We start from the raw sequence: 21,634 nt of genomic DNA on the forward strand, positions 1-21,634 counted from the left end.
ATATATTTGCTGTACAGAGATGTAAGAACTTTGAAAAGAAAAATGACACCAAGGATAAGAAACTACTCTTTATTTTAAACAACTTCATAAAATTATTTTCACACGTCCCCACTTCTTGCCTTTCATCCTCTTAGTTGAAAAGTCTTGAGAGAGGTGAAAGAAGAATCACAGAGGGTAAACTTTGCAGCACTAACAAAGTGCTTCCCTCAAGTATAGCTACCCATTTCCGCAAACTGGCATTCTGCAGAACAATCTTCCAAAAAGTGTTGCTTGGTTTTCATGGGATAAGGGATTGGGGGTTAAGACGTCCATGCTCAAATAGCGTGGGAAACGGTAGATTACGGTTAGTTTTCTTTACTGTAACAGGAATTCTCAGAGTCCTTAATATGCTAAGGTGGGTTGATCTTCAAGAGGAGAAAAGGGATATGGAATACTCCCTAAGCTTTTTGAGCACTCTTTTTTTCACAGAACACATCAGAAGCAGTTTGAAGTGTGCGGTAATCTCAAATTTTTGAGATGGAAGTTAGAAAGCCTGATCTCTTTGCATTTTTCCTCCCATTCTTTGCTAATGCCAGCAATAGAGTGACTCTAGAATCCACACCACTAGTCATATTTAGAAAGGGCAGGTTCTTCAAGGATGGAATGGAAAGAACCAACTACCTCCTCCTATTTTTCTTTAAACCTCCCCCACCCCATCTAAGTTAAGCAATATGTACACTTCCTCCCTTAAGCAAGCCAATTGGGTGCTATTTCCCTCCTTTTGTGACAGAGCAACAAATTCATCACTACCTGAGGAGACAAAAAAAATTGCTACCAAGGCAAGATGGTGGCCTGCCCGAATTTGTCTAATAATAGCTAAGACACCACAGAAAGCAACACACTCAAAGAGAGGAGGACAGCCTCAGACGTGGACACATCATCCAAGCAATACTTCTCCAAGCACTGGTCAAATCTCCACCAGCACAACTGAGAAAGCATTTATGTGACTACCTTAGGCCTGGGTACTGGCCTCTTGGTTTGAGATGTGGCTAGATTTTCCTGAGAAAGGCATCTGCCTTAGACTCTATCTCATTGGTTTAGTTTGTTTAGTCTCTTCCGGGCCTGGGCACAGTTCTGCCACTGACCTGCAGCAAACTCCTGATTCCTAAAACAGTCTGACCACATCAAAGGGTTGTAAAACAATCTCCATGGTTATTAGCTAATTAAACTTGCATTCAACACCATATGCTGATAGGATGAGGCAAAGGATAAGATTCCTATCTTGGATCTTTCCAAGCAGGGCATGTTAGACGGTGACAAGAGAAGGATTAGTTTCTAGCTGGATCTGAGCTCAGGCTTGGGCATGGAGGGAACTGGTTTGGAAGTGTGAGGGGTTCCCTGAGCTCTGGTGCAAACTACAAGGGTTTCACTCAAGGAAGGGTATGATGTGGGCATAAAACCATGCTTCAGACAGTTGAAGATGGTCCCCTTCGAGAGCCAGGAACACCAGCTGTCCTGCGTTGTCCATTGCCTTTAGCCCCAGGCGGTCCTGCAGAGAGAAAGGCCATAATTAATCAACAGGCTTAATGAAAAGCTTCACAGTGAAATCGTAAAGAAAGTTAACTTGAGATATATTCTCAAAATGCAGTCTTTTCTCTTTTGAGTATTAAAATTTAGGTGTATTGTTGAAAATGCCAAAAAGGATACTTGCCTCCAGTTTTTTTCCTAAGCATTAAAAATGTATGTGCAATTGAGGTTATTCTGTACACTTTTATATTCTGCTTTCTGAAAAGTTTCCCAAAGCTTCTGGAGGACCACCTATGAGTGGGCAAGCCATGGACAAAACTGCCTCAAAATGTCAAGTTAAGTGGGACTGAGCCAAAGACAGGAGAACATTAGCTAGATAACTTACAACAGAGCCAACCCTTAGATAACAACACTCAGACACTTTCATATCCTGCAGCTGAACATGTCATGACCCACAGCTGGGGTGCTGAAGAACAAGTATGGGTGGGAAGATGAGCAGTTATGACGGTGCCAGAATGTTGCTTCTGCTGTAGCTACCATCAGTTTGAGTTTCATGACAAGTTCTTAGTCGTAATATCCAAAACTCTTAACAGATCCTAGCTTCCCTGTCCTTTTACCTCACCCAAGATGGGGCACCAGATGCAGGAGAAAAGCCAAGAGATGACAACTGGCCTCTGAAATTACTTGGAGGAATCTGAATAGAAAGAAGGCAAGTGGTTCAGATGTAACACTTCTGCATTCTGGGGAGAGTATCTCCCAAGATAAAAGCCTTAGAGTACGGAAGGCCTCAGAACTGGAGGTGGTGAAATGCTGCCCCCTCTGCTTGAGAAACAGGACCTACTGCTGAACAAAATTCACAGCTCTGTTCCTCTCAGTCTCCTGCAGGAGTTCCCTGTGTCAGTGCCTGATTTAAAAACAGGACTTGCGCATCTATTGTTTTAAAGTAACAGCCCTCTATGTTTCTGTCACGTGTGGGGGCTTCTTGGATTTGTAGTGGACTACGCCTCAGCAAAGGAAGCCGGTTCTAAACCTTGTTATCAGAAGGAAGGAGTCAGAGATGATGTGTCCCTTGTACATGCCTGAAAACATATGACGTACAGGTCCTTCAACCTTCAGGATGTAAGCTTCGGTAAACCAATGCCTGATAAGCTAGTGCAACAATCAACAGCCTAACAAGCCTCGCCCACATCAGACACGAGTCAGACGCCTCGAGCACCTGCTGTGCTGGGGTGTACAAGACAAGGTCTGTCACCAAAGCACCTAGCAGCTTCCGGAAGCAGGAGCTGTAAAGGACTGCGCCTCTCTTCCCCAGTTACCTGTGTGTACAGGGTGCTCTCCTGTAAGGGAATGGTTTCCTTGGCTTGGCCGCTTCTGTAAAATCCAAACCACTGCAGGAGAGAAGGAAGAAATGAGGTCAGATCAGACACATGGCGCGTACTGCCAAACTGGTTTAAGACTGGCTAGCAGCTAAGACTACCAACAAACTGAACACCCTAACACTGCAGCAAGGAGGGAAAACAGCATGTCTCGAGTCATCTCTTCTTAAGGGTGGGTCCTGAGGTATGAGTTAATCATTCCAAAGAGCTTTCCAACTCCCCAGAATTGCTGCTTCCTACAATTATTGAGCACCTACTCTGAAAATCCTTGTGCTGAAGTGTAAACATTCAAAGATGAATATGTATACAGTCCCTGTTTTCAAGAAGCTCTAGTCCAATGCACAGAAACAACTAATTGTTCAGCATGGGGGTCAGCAAACTTCCATAAAGACCAGATACAAAATATTTTAGGCTTTAAGGGCCACGTGGTTGCAGCTACTAAATGCTGCCATTGTAATGCAAAAGCTGCCACAGGCAATGTTTCTGAAATGAATATGGTTGCATTCTAATGAAACTTTATTTATAGACATTGACATTTGAATTTCATGTAATTTTCACATCATCAAATATTCTTTTGACTTTTTTCTACCATTTACAAATATAAAAACCATTTTTAGTTTGTGGGCCATACAAATGCATGCGGCAGGCTGGATTTGGCCCACAGGTGTAGTTTGCTAGTCTCTGGTGCTCTGGTTCTCTGACACAATGTGATGAATACTGATAGAACAGAGGCTGATGATTCTTTAAAAGAGGGAGCAAAGGCAATTCCCTGGCGGTGCAGTGGTTAGGACTCTGCGCTTCCACTGCAGGGGGTGTGGGTTCGATCCCTAGTCTGAGAACTAAGATTACGCATGCTGTGCGGCGCGACCAAAAACAAAGCAGGTGGGTGGTAGCAAATTCTGCTTGGAAGAGGGGTGGCATCCTGGATGGAGGAAGTGACACTTGAGATTGGCCTTGACAGCTGAATAGGAACTTGTCAGGCGGAGAAGCCCACAGAAGGGCGTTTTAGAGACTGAAAAGCATGAACAAAGGAACAAAGACACACAAAAGAAAAAGCACATGCCAGGCCCGGGCGTTTCAAGTAGTACTGTATGGCTTGATCAGAGAGGATATGAAGTGGTCATGAAGTTAAGATTAGGTTGGAAAGACAGGTCGAAGCCAGGTCAAGGCAGACCTTGAATGTGAACCTCAGGAATTTATAGACTTTGGACTTGTAGTTCCGAACTTTTTTTGGATCACGGATCTCTGAAAATCTGATAAAAATTATAGACCCTTCCTCAGAGGATGCAACTACAGTTGACCCTTGAACAACATGGGTTTGAACTGCTCTGGTCCACTTATAAGTGGATTTTTTTCCAATACTGTGGATGCTGAGGGCCAACTATAAGTTATATGTAGATTTTTGACTGTGCGAAGGGTCAGCGTCCCTAATCCCCACGTTTTTCAAGGGTCAACTAAGTTTGCACACAATTTTGGGTGGCTGGGGGGCTACAACCCTCAGTGTCCCGTTTATAGACCTCAGAACCCCTGCTCTACACAAAGGTGGGTGAAAGGGACTGACAGTTTTTCCCAGCAGGCAGCTCATTTCATTTGTTTGTTTCTTGTCTTTTTTTAGTTCAGCTGCACTCGGTCTTTGTTGTGGCGCGCGGGCTCTTCATTGCGGGCTTCTCTCTAGTTGCGGTGTGCAGGTTTCTCTAGTTGTGGCATGTGGGCTCCAGGGCGCATGGGCTCAGTAGTTGGCGGTATGCGGGTTTAGTTGCCCTTCGGCATGTGGGATCTTAGTTCCCCGACCAGGGATCAAACCCACGTCCCTTGCATTGCAAGGCGGATTCTTAACCACTGGACCACCAGGGAAGTCATGCAGCTGTGTTTTAATGCCATTTACTCTGATGGTCTCCTGGCATGTTGTGGCCTAAGCAGCATCTCACCTCAGAATCCACGGGGTCCACGATGGAATCATTGAGGAATTTCACCATCACAAACTTCTTCAAGGCCATCAGGTTTTTCTTGTAGGACTCATTGACACCCTGGAGAAAAGGCGAACAGTAAGCACCTCAGGGACACCACCATCAGGTTATAGCTGGGGAATTAAAACCTTTCAGTGCTCTGGTCTCCCTGACCCTGGACCACCATGTTTCTTCTCCGTGGTATGGGCTGCTTTTCTAGCTTCCTTCCCAGAATATACCAGGTACAGCCTTTTCTTACCATCGTATCTGACTGACAATGCTCCCACCAACCATGGCATACTGGTGCCACCATGAATCCCTCACTGCACTCCAAAGGCCTCCATCACATAGGTTAAAGGCTTCTAGCCAGAGAAAACCAAGGCAAAATAAGAAACTACAAACTCTGAGTGGTTCTGCTATACTATTCTATTCCCACCGCCCCCCTTCAAATTCTGTTTTTGTTTGCTTTAAACCTCCAGATAAGCCCAATATAAATTGAGCCATCTGGTTTACCAGAACCTCCCAAAGCATGCTCAACTTTGGGACACACTCAGTTCCCCTCTGCAGTCTCTCTTCTAAGTAAATTACTCTTCTGAGAAAATATGACCCAAAAAGGATCCACTAGAAAGGCTTCCCTCAGTAAGGCAGCAGCTGAAGTTCCATGTAAGCCAGCCAGCACCTACTGAGCTCACCCTGCTGCTTCAACACTAGGAAAGAGGAAGAACCTACAGGAAGAAAGCCACATGAATTTCAGCCTCCCTAAAAGGAACGGAATCTCATAAGCACCGCCTCCCAAAAAACAGAACTTCTTGTTTCCTGGATTCTGCCTAGGATACTATGAATAAACGGTCACTGCTAATCTGTTTATAATGCCCCAAACAGGAAAAGGAATGCACATCTATGGTAGCCTGGGTTGGGTGCTTACTCTCTCCTGATTAATATCTGCCAAGAAGATGCTGTGGTTGCGGTATATGTCCTCCTTTATGGGGTCGTGCCAGTATTCTGCTTGCACCAGGCTGTGGGAGAAAAAGAAAGAAAGGTGACCAAGCTGCACTTCGGTCAGCACTCCCGGGGCATGCCCCTGTGCACAGGCCACCAAGAGACTTCAAAGGGACAAAGGACCAGAGTCTTCTGTTCCCTCTGCCTGATCCCTTTTTCCTTAGCATCTCCTATGCTCCCTCTCGTCGTTGAGATCCCAGCTTAAATATCTTTTCTTCAAAGACCGTTCTGTCCAAAGTAGGCACCTCCTCCATTACTGTCCATGGCTGCACCCTGTTTCTTTCTGCCACGGGCTGAGCACTGTTATCTAGTGCATCTGTTTACTTGGAGACCCCCTTTCCCCAAGTAAACAGAGTATGTTACCCTAAATGTCTTATTTACAAGAGCATGTTACCCTAATTGTCTTATTCTCCACTGTATCTGCAAGACTTACAATGGGGCCTGGCAAACAGTAATAGTTCAGTACTTGATTAAATTATGAACAAAATATTTTAAGTGCAACTAAAACTTAGAGACAACACAACCACCGCAATACTTATAAATAAAGGAAAGAGAAAGTTAAAGTTGAATAAATATTTTCAACACAGCACCACTAGTGGTACCAGCCCAACGCTGCCTACTCACTATGAGCTGAGCACTGCACTGATGGCTTCACACTCCATTGGTCTAATCCTCACAGCAACCCTGCGGGAAGGCACCATTAGCCTCATGCTGGAGGTGAGGAGAAACAGGCTCAAGGACATCCAAGGCCACACAGCTGGACAGTGTAGCACTGAGCCTCTCCAACAACCCCCTAGAGAGAGAATATGGAAGGCCATGTCTCTTCTTTTTACATGTCTGAAGATGTCTTTATTTTCCCTTCACATTTGATTGCTACTTCCAGGTTCAATAGAGAATTCTACGTTGGAAATCATTTTTTCTCAGAAGACAAAGGTACTGCACCACTGCCTTCTAGCTAGTAGTTTTGCTGTCAGAGAGTCAGTCGGCGGCCTCACTGGGGTCTGCTCTTTACCCACAGTGTTCTGACACTTCATGGGAATATACCTGGATGTGGGTCTTTTTTCACCCCTGACTACTTGGTGAGTCCTTTCGATCTGGAAACTCATGTCCCATAGTTCTGAGAAGTGTTCTCATATTACTTCTTTGATAATTCCAATCCACTCTTTCCTCTGTTCTCTTTTTGAAACTCCAATCAGGCAGGTATTGAACTTCTTCAATGGCTTCTCTAATTTTACCTGTTCCCCCTTTTTTCTACCTCACTGAGATTTTGTTCTAATTTCCAAGAAATTTCCTCAACTTTATATTCCCATACTGCTAACACATTTTTGTTTTGGTTATCTTATTTTTAACTTCCAGGATCTCTTTCTCTCTGATGATTGGTTTTATTTGCATTCTCTTCTAGCGTCATGGATGATCTCTTATCTCTGAAGATAATAATACAGGCTTTTTTTTTTTTTTTTTAAGGTTTTCTTCAGCTCCTTGAATTGCCATCTGTTTCTTCCAAGTTCCTTTTTACTTTTTGCTTGTTTTGGTCTTTCATTTTGGAAGCTTTCCCCAGATGTCTGACTGGGGGTCCTTGGCTCACTGTTCATATTCAAAGAAGCTGACTGAAAGTTCTTCATGCAAGAACAGAGCTTATCTACTGGTGGCTTGACTACGTGGTAGTAAGGAGGAGTCCTAACTTGTTGAAGGATTCCAAAACATGAACCTGTAGGTCTTTTCTCTGGGACCAATCAGTTTTTTCAGAGAGTGATCCGTCAAACTTCTGCCTAGCAGGTAATAAGCCTGGCTGCTATCATTCTAGGAGCAGAATGGGACGGGGTGGGTTTTCAATATGGTGTCCTGCCACTGTCAGGTGCTTGTTATCTTGAAGTCTGGTACTACTTTTTTTTTTTTTTTTTAATTTTTTTTTTTTTTGCCATGTGACACGGCATGTGGGGTCTTAGTTCTCTGACCAGGGATCAAACCCATGCCCCCTGCAGTGGAAGCATGGAATCCTAACCACTGGACCGCCAGGGAATTCCCCTGGTACTTCTTTAGTCAAACTGCTCCTGAAAATAAATTTGGCTTCTCTTGTCAGGGTGGGGGAGGAGCAGTCACTTGGACGTGCATTTCAGGGAACTAAGGAGTTTGATCATTGTTTATATAGATTTTCAACAAAAAGTCCCATGCACTTACTCTACCTTCCAAGGTATCTTAGGCATCTAATTCCTGAGTCTTTCTGGGACTGCAAAAAGTGAAGCTGGTTCCTTCTTGTCAGTGTATCCCTCCACAGACATAAAGGTTTCAGAATTTTCTGCTCTGCTAAAAGTTATCACTCATTAATTTGCTTTCTGTCTTTCAAAAAAAATGTTGACGTCTTTTATTATCTCTTCTCTCCTCTCCTGTTCTCTTTGCCCTTGTGGGTTTATCACTTTTTATTCTTTTGCTACCAGTTTATTAAAGGTTAAGAAGGAAGTGAAGATAAACACATCCATGTACCACTTTTAATCAGTACTTAGGTGTCACTGTCCTCCCACCCCCCAGCTGACTGCTCCTCTACAGTCAATAATAATTCCAATTGTGTTTGGTTCACCAAAGAAGGAAACACAAAGAAAGAAAAGGGTGGATTCTTTCTGAGGCATCTGGGCAATAGTTAGAAAAATAAAGAGTAAAGAATAAAGAACAATGTAGTTTAAACAGATCATACATACCCATGAGAACAGAGAATATTTGGACATAAATAACCAAGCTGTGACTAGTCAAACCAGGGAAGGGGTAAAGCTTAGCAGTGCTTTGAGTTGCCTGAGTGGGTAGGAGGTGGAGATATAAAGTCTCTTAGTTTCCTTCACTGACCATCAGGTGGCACTGTTGACTCAAGACAGCTTTGTGGCTACCCGTGTAGCCAGCCAATGGGTAGGAAAGGAAAAGAGAGGTAGCTGCAGGTCTCTTCTACAGGCCAGTCATTCACAAGGCTGTACCTTGGACAGGCCTTCAAGGAAGTGTTGTATTGAAGAGCTGCTATCAAACAAGAATCATACACTTGGAAGACCCACAGGATAGATATCAAAACCATACTAGTTGATCCCAAATCTCAGTTATCACCCAGAATACTCCAGACCTACTGAATTCAAATTTCTAGGGATGGAGCCCTGGAATTCGTTGTTAATGAATTTCCCAGGGGGTCTGATGTATAATTTAAGTTTGGAAACAACTGAAGGAGAACACACTCTGAAAGTGATTTTGTATATAGTTAAATACCCAAACACAGGTAGCTAAGGACACTGATGTAGGAGGCTAACCCCTCACTGCTGACAACAGAAAGAATCTGTCATCCAAATATTAACATCAATTCCTTGGGCTTACTACTTTCTAAAGGCTTTTTTGTTTTTTGTTTTACAGATGAAAATGTATTGTTGTGGGGACTTCCCTAGTGGTCCAGCAGTTAAGACTCTGCACTTCCACTGCTGGGGACCAGGGTTCAATCCCTGGTTGGGGAACTAAGATCCCACATGCCTCGTGGCATGGCCAAAAAGTAAAAAAAAAAAAATACTGTTGTAATTACATTCTTCTTTCATAGAAAAATGTCTTCCCTTCCTTTAAATTAATATTAGAGCAGTTTTAGGTTTACAATAAAATGAAGCAGGTAGTATAGACATATTTACAATAAATATCTCATTTGAAAATCACTAGCAACTACTCCTAGAATCACGGTTAGCATGAAAGTCAGCATGATATTTTCATTAGTGACAGTTCTGTATCCTTTTCAGCTAACCATACATACCGTTCTTGTATAGCTTTGTTGTAAGCTCCAGCATTCAGTGTTTTTCTGATCAAGTCACAGATGTGAGAGCTCTCTCCTGGGCACCGAGGGAGTCCAAAAACACCTATAGTAGTAGAAGACAAACATCCATGCCTTCAGTAGTCATGTACTGAATACCTACTATGTGAAGGGCATTGCAAGAAACAAAAACCAGAACTAGACCCTGATCTTGTTCATTTATTCCTCAAGAAAATAATGTTTTGAGAATTAATACTATAACCAGCTTCCTCCTGGTGTTCCCACACTCTTTTCTGCCTCAGGACCTTTGCATCTGCTACTCTCTGGAGTATGTACTTCTCTTACTGCTTCAATGGCTGGCCTCATTCTCATCTCTTGGGTCTTGGTTTAGAGAAGTCATATCTGAGTGCCCTAACTCAAGCAGTGCCCAACCCCAGTTCCTTCCCCTCCCCCAATTATACTTGCATCCTCATCATCCTCATTAATAACATTTTGGGGGATACCAGACATACCAGTTCTAAGCATATATTGGCAATAATTAATTTAATCCTCGCAACCACCCTGTAGAGTAGAAATCATTTGCACCATATTACAGATAGGAAACTTTTTCTTTCTTTTTTTTTTTTCAATTCTTATGCCTACCTTGACTTTTTCTTTTTTTAAAAAAATTAATTAATTAATTAATTTATTTATTTTTGGCTGTGTTGGATCTTCGTTTCTGGGCGAGGGCTTTCTCTAGTTGTGGCGAGCGGGGGCCACTCTTCATCGCGGTGTGTGGGCCTTTCACTGTCGCGGCCACTTTTGTTGCGGAGCACAGGCTCCAGACGCGCAGGCTCAGTAGTTGTGGCTCACGGGCCTAGTTGCTCCGCGGCATGTGGGATCTTCCCAGACCAGGGCTCGAACCCGTGTCCCCTGCATTGGCAGGCAGATTCTCAACCACTGCGCCACCAGGGAAGCTCCCTTTTTTTTTCTTTCTTTAAGGAAACTTTCAAACAGAGAGGTTAGATACCTTGTCCAAGGTTAGACAGTAAGTGATGGAGCCAGGATATGAACACAGGCAGTTTGGCTCCAGAGCCCACACCTTTCACCAATACAACCACCATTCTTCCTATTATCCTATTTTTTTTTCTTTATCATAGTTACCACTATCTGTATTTATTTGTTTACCTATTTCATGCCTATTCTCCCCCCCACTAGAATGGAAGTTTCATGAAGGCAGAAACCTTGTCTGTCTTGTTTCTAGGTTTTTAATAAATATTTGTAGAATCAATGAATGAATGATAAAGCTGTTCCTACCAACTTGCATTTAAATAATATGTGTACTTTAAAAAAGTATTTTCCTACCTATTATTTCATTTCATCCTCTGAAAAATTCCCACAAGATGGGCAGGGTCTTATTTTAGTTTTCCTCATCTGTGAAAGGGACCTATGATACCAAATTACTTGCCCATCAGTAACTGTTAATTGGGTGAAGCCAGTTTCCTGATTATAAGGAGAATCCGTCTGTCCCTACACCCTACCAGCTAACAGCTATATCCATCAGAACAGAGATAACGTTCTATCCCAAAGACACATCTTCCCCCAAAAGTAAATAATTCTGTCCAAATAGCAAACCTGTTGTTTTTTGAAAGATTTAATCTCTACTGTTAATTATAAAATTAACAAAAAGCCTAGACACTACTCTTTGCCTAAGTCTAAATTCAGTAGGACATCACCCATGTCAGAAAACAGGAAAGGTTGTTGGGGGACTTCCCTGGTGGCACGGTAGTTAAGAATCCGCCTGCCAGTGCAGGGGACACGGGTTAGAGCCCTGGTCCGGGAGGATCCCACATGCCGTGGAGCAAATAAGCCCGTGTGCCACAACTACTGAGCCTGCGAGCCACAACTACTGAGCCCACACGCCACAAGTACTGAGACTGCATGCTGCAACTACTGAAGCCCACACGCCTAGAGCCCGTGCTCCGCAACAAGAGAAGCCACTGCAATGAGGAGCCTGTGCACCACAACGAAGAGTAGCCCCTGTTCGCTGCAACTAGAGAAAGCCTGCGCGCAGCAACGAAGACCCAACGCAGCCAAAAACAAACAAATAAATAAATTAATAAATTTTTTAAAGGAAAAAAAGGAAAGGTTGTTGGACTTTCCTAACTCCTAAACCACCACCTGCTACGTGGCTGCAACCATCTCACCTCCATGAAATCATGTCAATTAAATTAGAGAGAAGTAGGTGGTAACCTAATGATTCACCTGTGTTCCAGGCCTCTGGAATCCTATTTCGTCATCTCTCCTGGCTAATTTGTTATAAATTAGAAAAACAGGATTTTTGCAAGGATGGCTGACTTCTTGTACAAATAGAGCTGCTAGAATTTTTTAGGCAAAGGGGACAAAGTTACCTTGATGTTGTCCCCCAACTGATATGAGATTGATCATAGGAGGTGATGGGCATCTCTGAACCACTGCCCTCCTGGAGAAAAAAAAGGATTATCAGTTCCAGCTGTCAGATGGAAATGTATCATCAACAATTAACTTCCCAGATTAAGCTACTTAATCCTCTGTGGCTCCCCAAAGCCACAAAGTTTCAGGACTTTCCTCTGATACCGCCAAACAAATCTTCACTCCTTCACAGAAAATAAATTAAGCTCCATAGAACTTCTTCCATGGGGATATTTTAGAAGCGTTTCCCTTCCAAAATAGGTGAAGATTCCAAAAGAACTGAATGGGTAGATCTATCTGAATCAAAGGAAAAAAAATCAGTTCCATGTAAGTGATATAACAAAAAGGGACTTACAGAAATTGGCCTCCCTGGGAGAATCCCATAGCATTGTAGCCTTGCTGCAATTTAGGATCCTTAGCAAGAATCTGACACACCGTTGTTACTTGGGAGTTGACATTCAAAAAGAAGCTGTTCTCCACATCCTAAAAGAAGAGCCACGAGAAGTGAAAGGATGGGGCTGAAAACTATCACTGGCACCTTCTCTAAGAGCAAACTTCTTTAGGTTGGTACCCTCACAGAAGCCACTCAAGAACTAAAGTATCACTGTATGATCTGCTGCTAAAAATACAAGGTTAAGCATCTTAATAGTATATTCTATGAAATCAGTCAGCAAACCTTCAAAGGAACAGAGCCGTGAGGGGCCTCACCTCTACCAGGGTCTTCCCAATCTCTAAAGACAAGACGTAAATTCCAGGAATTTTCTTCTCGACCATTTTTTTAATAGCGCCCATGCTTAAGGGATTACAACAGCTGTCTCCTAGACAACAAAGGCAATCGTGGAAACTCATGAGTAAAAAAAACATTATTTTTTTAAAAAAACTTCTGTGCTTTAAAGGCATTAATGAAAATGTGAAAAGACAACATACAGAATGGGAGAAAGTATTTGCAAAACATATACTTGATAAGGGTTTAATGTCTGGAATATACAAAGAACTCTACAACTCCACAACAAGAAGACAATCTAATTGAAATGGGAAAAGGACATGAACAGACATCTCTCCAAAGAAGATATACAAATGGCCAACAAGCACATGAAAATATGTTCAACATCAGTGGTCATTAAGGAAATGCAAATCAAAATCACAATGAGATACCACTGCACAACTACTAGGATGGCTTTAATTTTTAAAAAAATTAATTCATTTAAAAATGGAAAATAACAAGTGTTGGCAAAGATAGGGAGAAATAGGAACGCTTTACATTGCTGGTGGAAATATAATATGGTGTAGCCACCATGAAAACAATTTGATGGTTCCTCAAAAATTTAAACATACAATGACCATATGACATATCAATTTCACTTCTGGATACATACCCAAGAGAAGTGAAAACGTATGTCCCTACAGAGATTTGTAGAACAATATTTAAAGCAGCATTATTTGTAATAGCTAAAAGGTGGAAAACACCCAAATGTCCATCAATGGATGACTGGATAAACAATTGTGGTACATATATACAATAAAATATTATTCCACCATAAAAAGGAACAAAGTATTGACACATGCTACAATGTGGATGAACCTCGAAAACATTATTATAAGTGAAATAAGCCAGAGACAAAAGGTAACATATTGTATAATTCCTTTTATATGATACATCCAGAATAGGCAAATCCATTGAAACAGAAAGCAGACTGAACATTTCCTGGGGATGATGGGAAGTGGGGGCTGAAGATTGATTCCTTAATGGGTACAGGTATTTTCTGGGGTGATGAAAAAGTTTTGAAACTAGAGAGAAGTGGTGATTGCACAACATGAATACACTAAATGTCACTGAATTGTATACTTTAACATGGTTAATTGTATGTTACATGAATTTCACCTCAGCAACAACAAAAAGAGAGAACAACATTTTTTGCTCAGCTCATGTTTATCAGGTAATAACAAACTTCAAAAGCCCACACAATATAATGGCGACACCAAATTCACAACTGAAAATAAGCAGGGGTGCAGATTCCCTCATCATCTAGAACATTTGGGGTTAATAGACTCAAAAGCACTTTGGAATCTGATTTCTCTTTAGGGCCAGGACTACAGTAAGACAAGTAAAGCGCCTAGGACACAAAATTTAAGGAGGTGCTAACTCTTGCGTTCATGTAAGTGCTGGCCTTGAGCTTACATTTTGCTTTTTTTTTTTTCCTGTTTCAAGGAACCAGAACTAAGAATAGGAAGCAAAGTGGCCGCTGAGTGGGAGAACTGGGCTGAGATCATTTTCCATTTTGAACTTAATCATCCCATTTTCAACCTGAGAATAAACTTAAGAATTTGTTTTTAAGGAAGGAAAAGGCCTCAAGCATCTTTGATTTCTTGCACTGAACTATAATCGTGGGTTACTTAACTGCCTCCCATACAGAGTGACTGTGCTCTGGGAGGGCACGGAGCTCCCCTGTTCTCCTTTAACTCCACTGTAGTAGCCCCAGGCCCTGGCACAGAGCCTTGAAAGAACTGTCTCTATTTATTGACTCTAATTCCTCTCTGAACGTTTTTCTTTAAGCCATTTCAAAAAGGCTCTCACTCTCACCACTCCCCTAAAAGTGCTTTTGTCAAGGTCATTAGTGATCTTCCTATTCCTAAATCCAATAACCAATTCTCAGCCCTCATCTGATTTGACCTGTCATCAACATCTCACAGTTTTTTACTCCCTTCCTCTTGAAACATTTTCATGTGGCTTCCAGGACTCTGCCCTCTCCTGACTCTACTGCCTCCCTAGTCATTCCATCACTGTCTCCTTTGCTAATTCCTCCTCATCTCCTCAACCTCCAAATGCTGGGACTGCCTCAGGTCTCGGTCTTTAGACCTCTTCCCTCCTCTGTGTACACTCACTCCCTAGGTGATCTCGCCCAGTTCCATGGCTTTAAATACCAGCCATATGCCAAAGGCTCCCAACTTTAATCTCCAACCTGTATCTGTCTTGGACTCCACACTCCAAATGCCTCTACATCTCCTGGATGTGTAACAAACATCTCAAGAGTCCCAAAAGCAGACTCTTGGTTTTCATCCCAAATTTGCTCACCCTATAGGCTTCCCCATTTTGGTAAAATGACAACATCATCCTTCTCACTGTCCAGGCCAAAACCCGTGGAATCATCCTTGACTCCTTTCTCATCCCACATCTAACCTGTTAGCAAATCCCATTGGTTCCATCTTCAAACTATATCCAAACTTTGACCACTTCTCAACATCTCCTCTATTACTAAACTGTTTCAAGCCACCATCACCTCTTGTTTAGATTACTGCAAAAGCTTCCTAACTTTTCTCCTTGCAAAGGTCCACGACCCCCTACAATCTATTCTCCATATAGCAACTAGAGTGCTTTTAAAGTGCAAATCAGATCATGTCACTCATCTGCTCAAAACCCACAAGAACTTCCCATCTCATTCTAGCCAAAGTTCCTACAGTAGCCTTAGTAGGCCCAACAACATCATCAGGCCACCCCCATCCCCCTCCCATCCCTGAACTAAACACCTATTTTGTTCTTGCTCACTAAACACCTATTTTCTTCCAGTTACAATGACCTGAATGCTGTTCCTTGAACATACCAGCATACCTGACATACTTCTGCCTCATGGCCTTTGCATTTGCTGTTCCTTCCACCAGATATTCACAAAGCATCTTCCCTCATCGACTTCAGGTCTTTGCTCAGGTGTCACTTTCTCAGTGAATCCTTTCCTGACCTTGCTCTATAAAACTGCAAGCCCCCACTTGCAGTCTCTATCCCCCTCTCTGCTTTATTTTTCTCCATTGCACGTATCACCATTTGACATATTATATTACATTATATTATTATATTATATTATAGTCTGTCTCTCCCACTGGAAAGTTCTAAAAGAGCAAAAAATTTAGTCTATTTCGTTCACTGCTGTATCCTCAGCATCCAGTAGGTATTCAATAACTATGTGTCAAATGTATAAATGAACTACTGGTGCCTAACAAATCTCTTCAATGTGTGAATGAACAAAAGGATGGATGCCCCGGTCATGCAGCCACAGCCCAGCCTTCCCCGAGCAAGTGTCTGATGCTGCACCCTGACGCCACTGCCATGGGGATTAAACCAGGACACCACGTAAAACCCTACCGCAGTGCACAGCCCTCTGTGAGCGCTCACCAAAAGACAGCTCCTTCCGCATCTCCCTTTCCAATGCAGAGTAACCCCCAAATCCTAAACCGTGGGGACAGCCGGGTGCTGTGTGACCACGGTCCTCGCCCTCCACACTTGCACTTTGCAGACGCGAACACAGGTTTGGAGAGGGAAAGAGTCGCCAAAACCTTTTGACTCTCTTCTCCTCCTTCCTTCACTTACCCATCCCATGCCAGATCACCAGAGGCAGCGGGGCCGGCGGGTCAAGATGCCCCAGTGCCAGGGAAGCGCAGGACGCCGGCAGGAAAGCAAGAGCCAAGAGCCACAAGGCGCTGGACGACGCCATCTTGACTCAATCACATGACCGCCCTCCCCTCTCCCGGGCCTGGCGCGGGAGGGGCTGGGCCGCATCCTCCACAGCTCCGCATGGGCAGCTGCGCGGAGGGGTGTCTGTCCTGGAGTGTTACCCTAGCGAACAGACGGCCAGCAGGAATCAAATGCAAGCCAACATTTATTCAGCGCTTCCTACGCATCAAACACTATTCTAAGCGCTTTACATCTGGTATCTGATTTAACCCTCTTAACAACGCCGAATACACTTCTCCCCATTTTATGGGTCAGGACACTGAGGCACTGAGCATTTGGGTTAGGAACCAAGTGCACAGAGAGTAAATTGGTGGATCCAAAGTCTTTGCTCTTAACCTCTGCATTGCACTGCCTTTGGAAGAAAAGTACTTTGTGGAAGGAAGAAAAGAAGGAAGGACTCAGCTCTCTATCAGAAATTGAAGGGGAGGGATAATTTCCAGGGCTAATCATGGCAGTGTCGTATTCTCTATCATGAAGGAAAGATAGGACTTCAACAGGCAAAGATGAAATGCGGGAGAAGGACTGTTATGAGCTAAGGTAGACAGGAAAGCTACCTGTTTTTTAGAAATGGCAGAGCTTCCAGACTGACAAGAGCATCTGATGGGTGCAAGAGTGATGGAAAAAGCCACTGCCACTTCCTAGTCTAATCTTAGAGCTGGGTTATTGCAGGAAACTCTCATCCACCATTTTACCCTTTTTCATTTGCCTCCAGATTCATGATCTCAATTCACTTTCACCATTTTAGTTCCCTGCTCAAAAATATTTTTTTTCGGAAAAACATTGAAATTGTTTAAATGGAGAATATGTTAAGTGAATTAAAGTGTATCCACTATACAATGGAATATTTTGAAGCAGATTTTATAAAGGATAAGGTAAATTTGTATATAGTGACACGAAAAATGTTTTTGATATATTGTAAAGGAAGAGCTAGTAACTGTATTTTTGTAAGAAGTACATGTGTTGTGGTGATGGTTGTACCACTCTATAGTTACCAAAAATCATTGGGTTGTACACATGAAATCGGTGAATTTTTATGGTATGTAAAACCTACATTAAAACAGCTGTTTTTTAATCTATATATTCACGTGTTTCTAGTGATTTTGACTGAAAGGCCGAAGAACTGACAAGCAAAAAGAAAGAAAATAAATATACAAAAAGATCAGGGAACTGTTAAGAGTGATATTCTTGGCGCTGTATTATGTTGACTGAAAAAAAATGCACAATATGAGAGTTGTGAGTTAAGTTTTATTTGGGGCAAAGTGAGCCCTATAGCCCCGGATGCAGCTTCTCAGATAGCTCTGAGGAACTGCTCTGAAGAGGTAAGGGAGAGGTCAGTATATATGTGATTTAGGTGAAGAGGGATGCATGCAGTTAAACACACATTTTGGTAGAGGGTTGCTGCTAGTGACAAGAAGGTAGCTGCTAGTCAGGAGGAACAGATGTTTCTGTTAATGATTTCAGTGCTTTCCTGGATATGAGAAGATGCAAGAAATTGGGCTCCTAAAATCTTCTCCTGAAAATATCTAACTATCTGGAGGCCTGTTCTGCCAGTTTATTCAAGCACAGAGTGCCTCATTCCTGATCTCCACCCTGAACTCCTTTCAGGGGGTGTTGAAGGTCAAAGACTGCAGTGGCTAGTGACTTCATTCTTGTAGTGTGACATGATGAGCAACAATTTTCAGCTGACAATTATAAGGAACTTTCATGTTTTACTTTATATGCTTCTGTATAGTTTGAATTTTTATAGGAAGGATACATAACTTTTATTTTCCCCAGGTTTTCCCCCCAGTTTTATTGAGATATAATTAAAACATTGTATTAGTTTAAGGTATACAACATGATGAATGATATATGTACAGATACATAAATTTTATAATCAGATAAAAGGATATATATATATACATTAAAAATTATTGTATTTCTCAGTTAAGATAATGGAATAAAGCTTTCTCATAGACTCTGTTTTCCACCAATACCCAAGAAAGTTTTAAAAGTTAAAATTTCATCCACAGCAAGCAAAGGGTTACAGCTCAGTATCTTAAATGTCAATAAGTGGCAGTCAAGGAAAGAAATAGAAGATTCTGGTCTGGAGCAAGCATGTCACGGCTTCCAATCCTGCCTCCATTGCATCAAAACTCATACTGTTAGGTCCACAAAATCCTGGAAAATAACACATACATATGAGCATATATTCCAAGAGAGAAGAAAATTAAGTGGTTTCCTTATCTTTTATCTCTTCTCTCTGGAAAAGTGAAAATAGCTACTGGGGAGATGAAGGTGGAGTGAGAAGTGAAGAATAGACTAAGTCTTTAGTGAAGACTCCAGGAAAGCATACTGAATCGGAGGAGGCTCTTTCCCATAGGAGAGTGAATTCTGGAATAGACACTTAAAACCTTAGAAGTGATTGCAGAAGTTTGTATTCTAACAAAGACTGCACTTCACCTTCCCTGAGTTCTTCCCCCTCCCCTCCTTCAGACAAGCTTATAAGTCATAGAAAAAGTGCATACAGCATAAAATAACAGCCTCAAGTTGCTGTTCATTAGGAAAACCAAACCAGTTTCAGATCAAGTGGGAAGGAATTCAGGAGGCAAGTAGAGAAACAGAAAAAATTCACCCCAAGTGCTTTGAGCACTAGAATAACCTAAAAAGAAAATGAGCTCCGTAGATGAAATTCAAAAATGAGATAATAAAACAACTGAAAGAGATGAATAGGGAAATTGCACATCTGACAAAACGAAGACCAAAACAATGTCATTAAAGAACTAATAAATACATCAAAACAGCAAGGAACAGAATAGACATGGCTGGAGGTTGAATTATTGATGTGGAAAAAGGCTTGAAATAATCACAATAAAGGGAAGTGAAAAACACTAAGAAACTAAAACAATCAGAGAGAAGCTACTAGATATGGAAGACAGAGGTTGTTGGTGTCCCTGGAGTTGAGAACTCTTAAATGGAACAGAAAAAGTATTCAAAAATGTAAGTACAGGGCTTCCCTGGTGACGCAGTGGTTAAGAATCCGCCTGCCAATGCAGGGGACACGGGTTCAAGCCCTGGTCCAGCAAGATCCCACATGCCATGGAGCAACTAAGCCCGCGAGCCACAACTATTGAAGCCCATGCGCCTAGAGCCCATGCTCCGCAACAAGAGAAGCTACCGCAATGAGAAGACTGTGCATCGCAACGAAGAGTGGCCCCCGCTGGCCGCAACTAAAGTCCATGCGCAGCAACAAAGACCCAACACAGCCAAAAATAAATAAATAAAATAAATACATTTATTTAAAAATATATATATAGGGCTTCCCTGGTGGCGCAGTGGTTGAGAATCTGCCTGCCAATGCAGGGGACACGGGTTCGAGCCCTGGTCTGGGAAGATCCCACATGCCACAGAGCAACTAGGCCCGTGAGCCACAACTACTGAGCCTGCGCATCTGGAGCCTGTGCTCCACAACAAGAGAGGCCGCGATAGTGAGAGGCCCGCGCACCGCGATGAAGAGTGGCCCCCGCTTGCCGCAACTAGAGAAAGCCCTCGCACAGAAACGAAGACCCGACACAGCCAAAAAATAAATAAATAATAAATAATTAATTAAAAAAAATAAAAAAAATCAAAATAAAGGCTATCAGAAACTTATATTAAAAAAATATATATATATATATATATATAAGTACAGAAGTTCCTCTAAAATGATGAGTTAATCTGTAGCTTGAAAGGTCAAATATTTGATACAAAATATTTAACCCTGAGACATATTTTAGTTAATTAATTGAAATTCAGACATCCAGGTAGAAAAAGAATCAAATCGCTTACAAGAAAAAAAGTCAGGCTGTCCTCAGATATCTCAACAGCAACATTCAGAGACAGAAGAAGTGGAGCATTGTCTACAGAGTTCTGAAAGGACAAAAGTGTGATCCAAGAATAGTATAGCCAGCCAAGATATCATTCAAAAATAAAGGTACTGGACAGTTCCCACAAATATAAAAGAACTCCTAGAAAAGAGAAATACTTGAAAGTGAAATTCAGCCAATTAAGAAATAGGGCAAAATTAAGATTTTAAGAATTGAGAAGTCTTGGTAAAAGGATGTGTGATGATCATTGAATCCATTTAAATACAGAATTAATAATGAACACTTGCATGAGTTATTGTTTTGGAGCATATACATGTTATATAGATTAACAATGTAAAATACTATGACTAAGAAATATTGGCCCCATGGGAAGGGGTTATGAAAGATAGGATGAGTGCGCCAATGTCCTGATCTTCCACATCAAGGTCAATTGATTTTAATTTAAAACATGTTTTTTGAAAACAACAATAAGAATAACATAATATCAAAACTATTTTTTCTAACCTTAACTTGATATTTTAAAAAATGATAACTCTTGTAGTGAATAAACCCTTATTTGATGTCCAGCTTTTCTTTTAGTTTTTTAAAATTCTGTTAAATTTAACTAAGCTTGAATGCAATACTTTTTAACTTTTAAATAACACATCTATTATGATACTATTTTTAAAAATTAGGTATATCCATTAACATACCTATTTATCTATCATTCTATCTGTGTAAAAGCATGGTAAGATTTAGAATGATGTTAACCAAATGTTAATAATTGTTATTTTAGATGGTGGGATTTAAGGGGTTTAAAATGTTTTCCCTGTGTGTGTGTGTGTGTGTGTGTGTTGCATTGCTTAAATTCTTTACAATGAAAATGTTATTTTTTATAAGAACAACACCGGATTTTTCTTAAAGCAAAGCAAATTGAAAAACAAAATTCCCACACTTCTCCCTAGTCTTCAGGATATGGTTGATGCTTTTGTTTTAAAAAAAAAACAAACTATCTTTCCAAACCTATCTCCCTTTAGTCTCAAATTAACGGGGCTGATCTATAAGAGATACTCCCTGAAAATCCCTGCTCTGCTCCTTTTCCCAAATAATTTGTACCATCTTGAATGGGGTCACCATCCTTATTCCTGGCAAATTCAGTCCATCGCACAAAGCTCAACCTCTGGTCTGTCTCTTCCATTGACCTCTTCAGAATTCACCCCCTGCGCAAGCATTTTTTAATCAAATAGTTAAAGGTATCCATGTAGAGAAGTAGCAGTAGAGTTCTTACT

At 41.7% G+C, this 21,634-nt stretch overlaps 1 protein-coding gene across 1 annotated transcript; it reads right to left on the reverse strand.

Moving 5' to 3' along the window:
• Positions 1-55: 55 nt before the first annotated feature.
• Positions 56-16,536, reverse strand: PPT1 (palmitoyl-protein thioesterase 1). The gene is made up of 9 exons (XM_007164708.2): positions 16,378-16,536; positions 12,726-12,835; positions 12,373-12,500; positions 11,978-12,048; positions 9,591-9,693; positions 5,754-5,844; positions 4,811-4,909; positions 2,823-2,894; positions 56-1,528 (listed from the first exon to the last, which is right to left on the reverse strand). The coding sequence occupies exons 1-9, from the start codon at positions 16,499-16,501 to the stop codon at positions 1,406-1,408; spliced, it is 921 nt and encodes a 306-aa protein (XP_007164770.2). The 5' UTR covers positions 16,502-16,536; the 3' UTR covers positions 56-1,405.
• Between the last annotated feature and the right edge of the window lie 5,098 nt (positions 16,537-21,634).

This window comes from Balaenoptera acutorostrata, chromosome 1, assembly GCF_949987535.1.
Source record: "Balaenoptera acutorostrata chromosome 1, mBalAcu1.1, whole genome shotgun sequence".
In the NCBI taxonomy this organism is placed as follows: Eukaryota; Metazoa; Chordata; class Mammalia; order Artiodactyla; family Balaenopteridae; genus Balaenoptera; species Balaenoptera acutorostrata.

Excerpts from the sequence above, each read along its gene's own strand:
- PPT1 (XM_007164708.2), bottom strand. The coding sequence starts at position 16,501 with ATGGCGTCGTCCAGCGCCTTGTGGCTCTTGGCTCTTGCTTTCCTGCCG. Across the intron at positions 12,049-12,372 it reads TCCCAGGGAGGCCAATTTCT|GAGGGCAGTGGTTCAGAGAT; the intron begins GTAAGTCCCTTT and ends TTTTTTCTCCAG. Across the intron at positions 5,845-9,590 it reads AACAAAGCTATACAAGAACG|CCTGGTGCAAGCAGAATACT; the intron begins GTATGTATGGTT and ends TTTCTCCCACAG.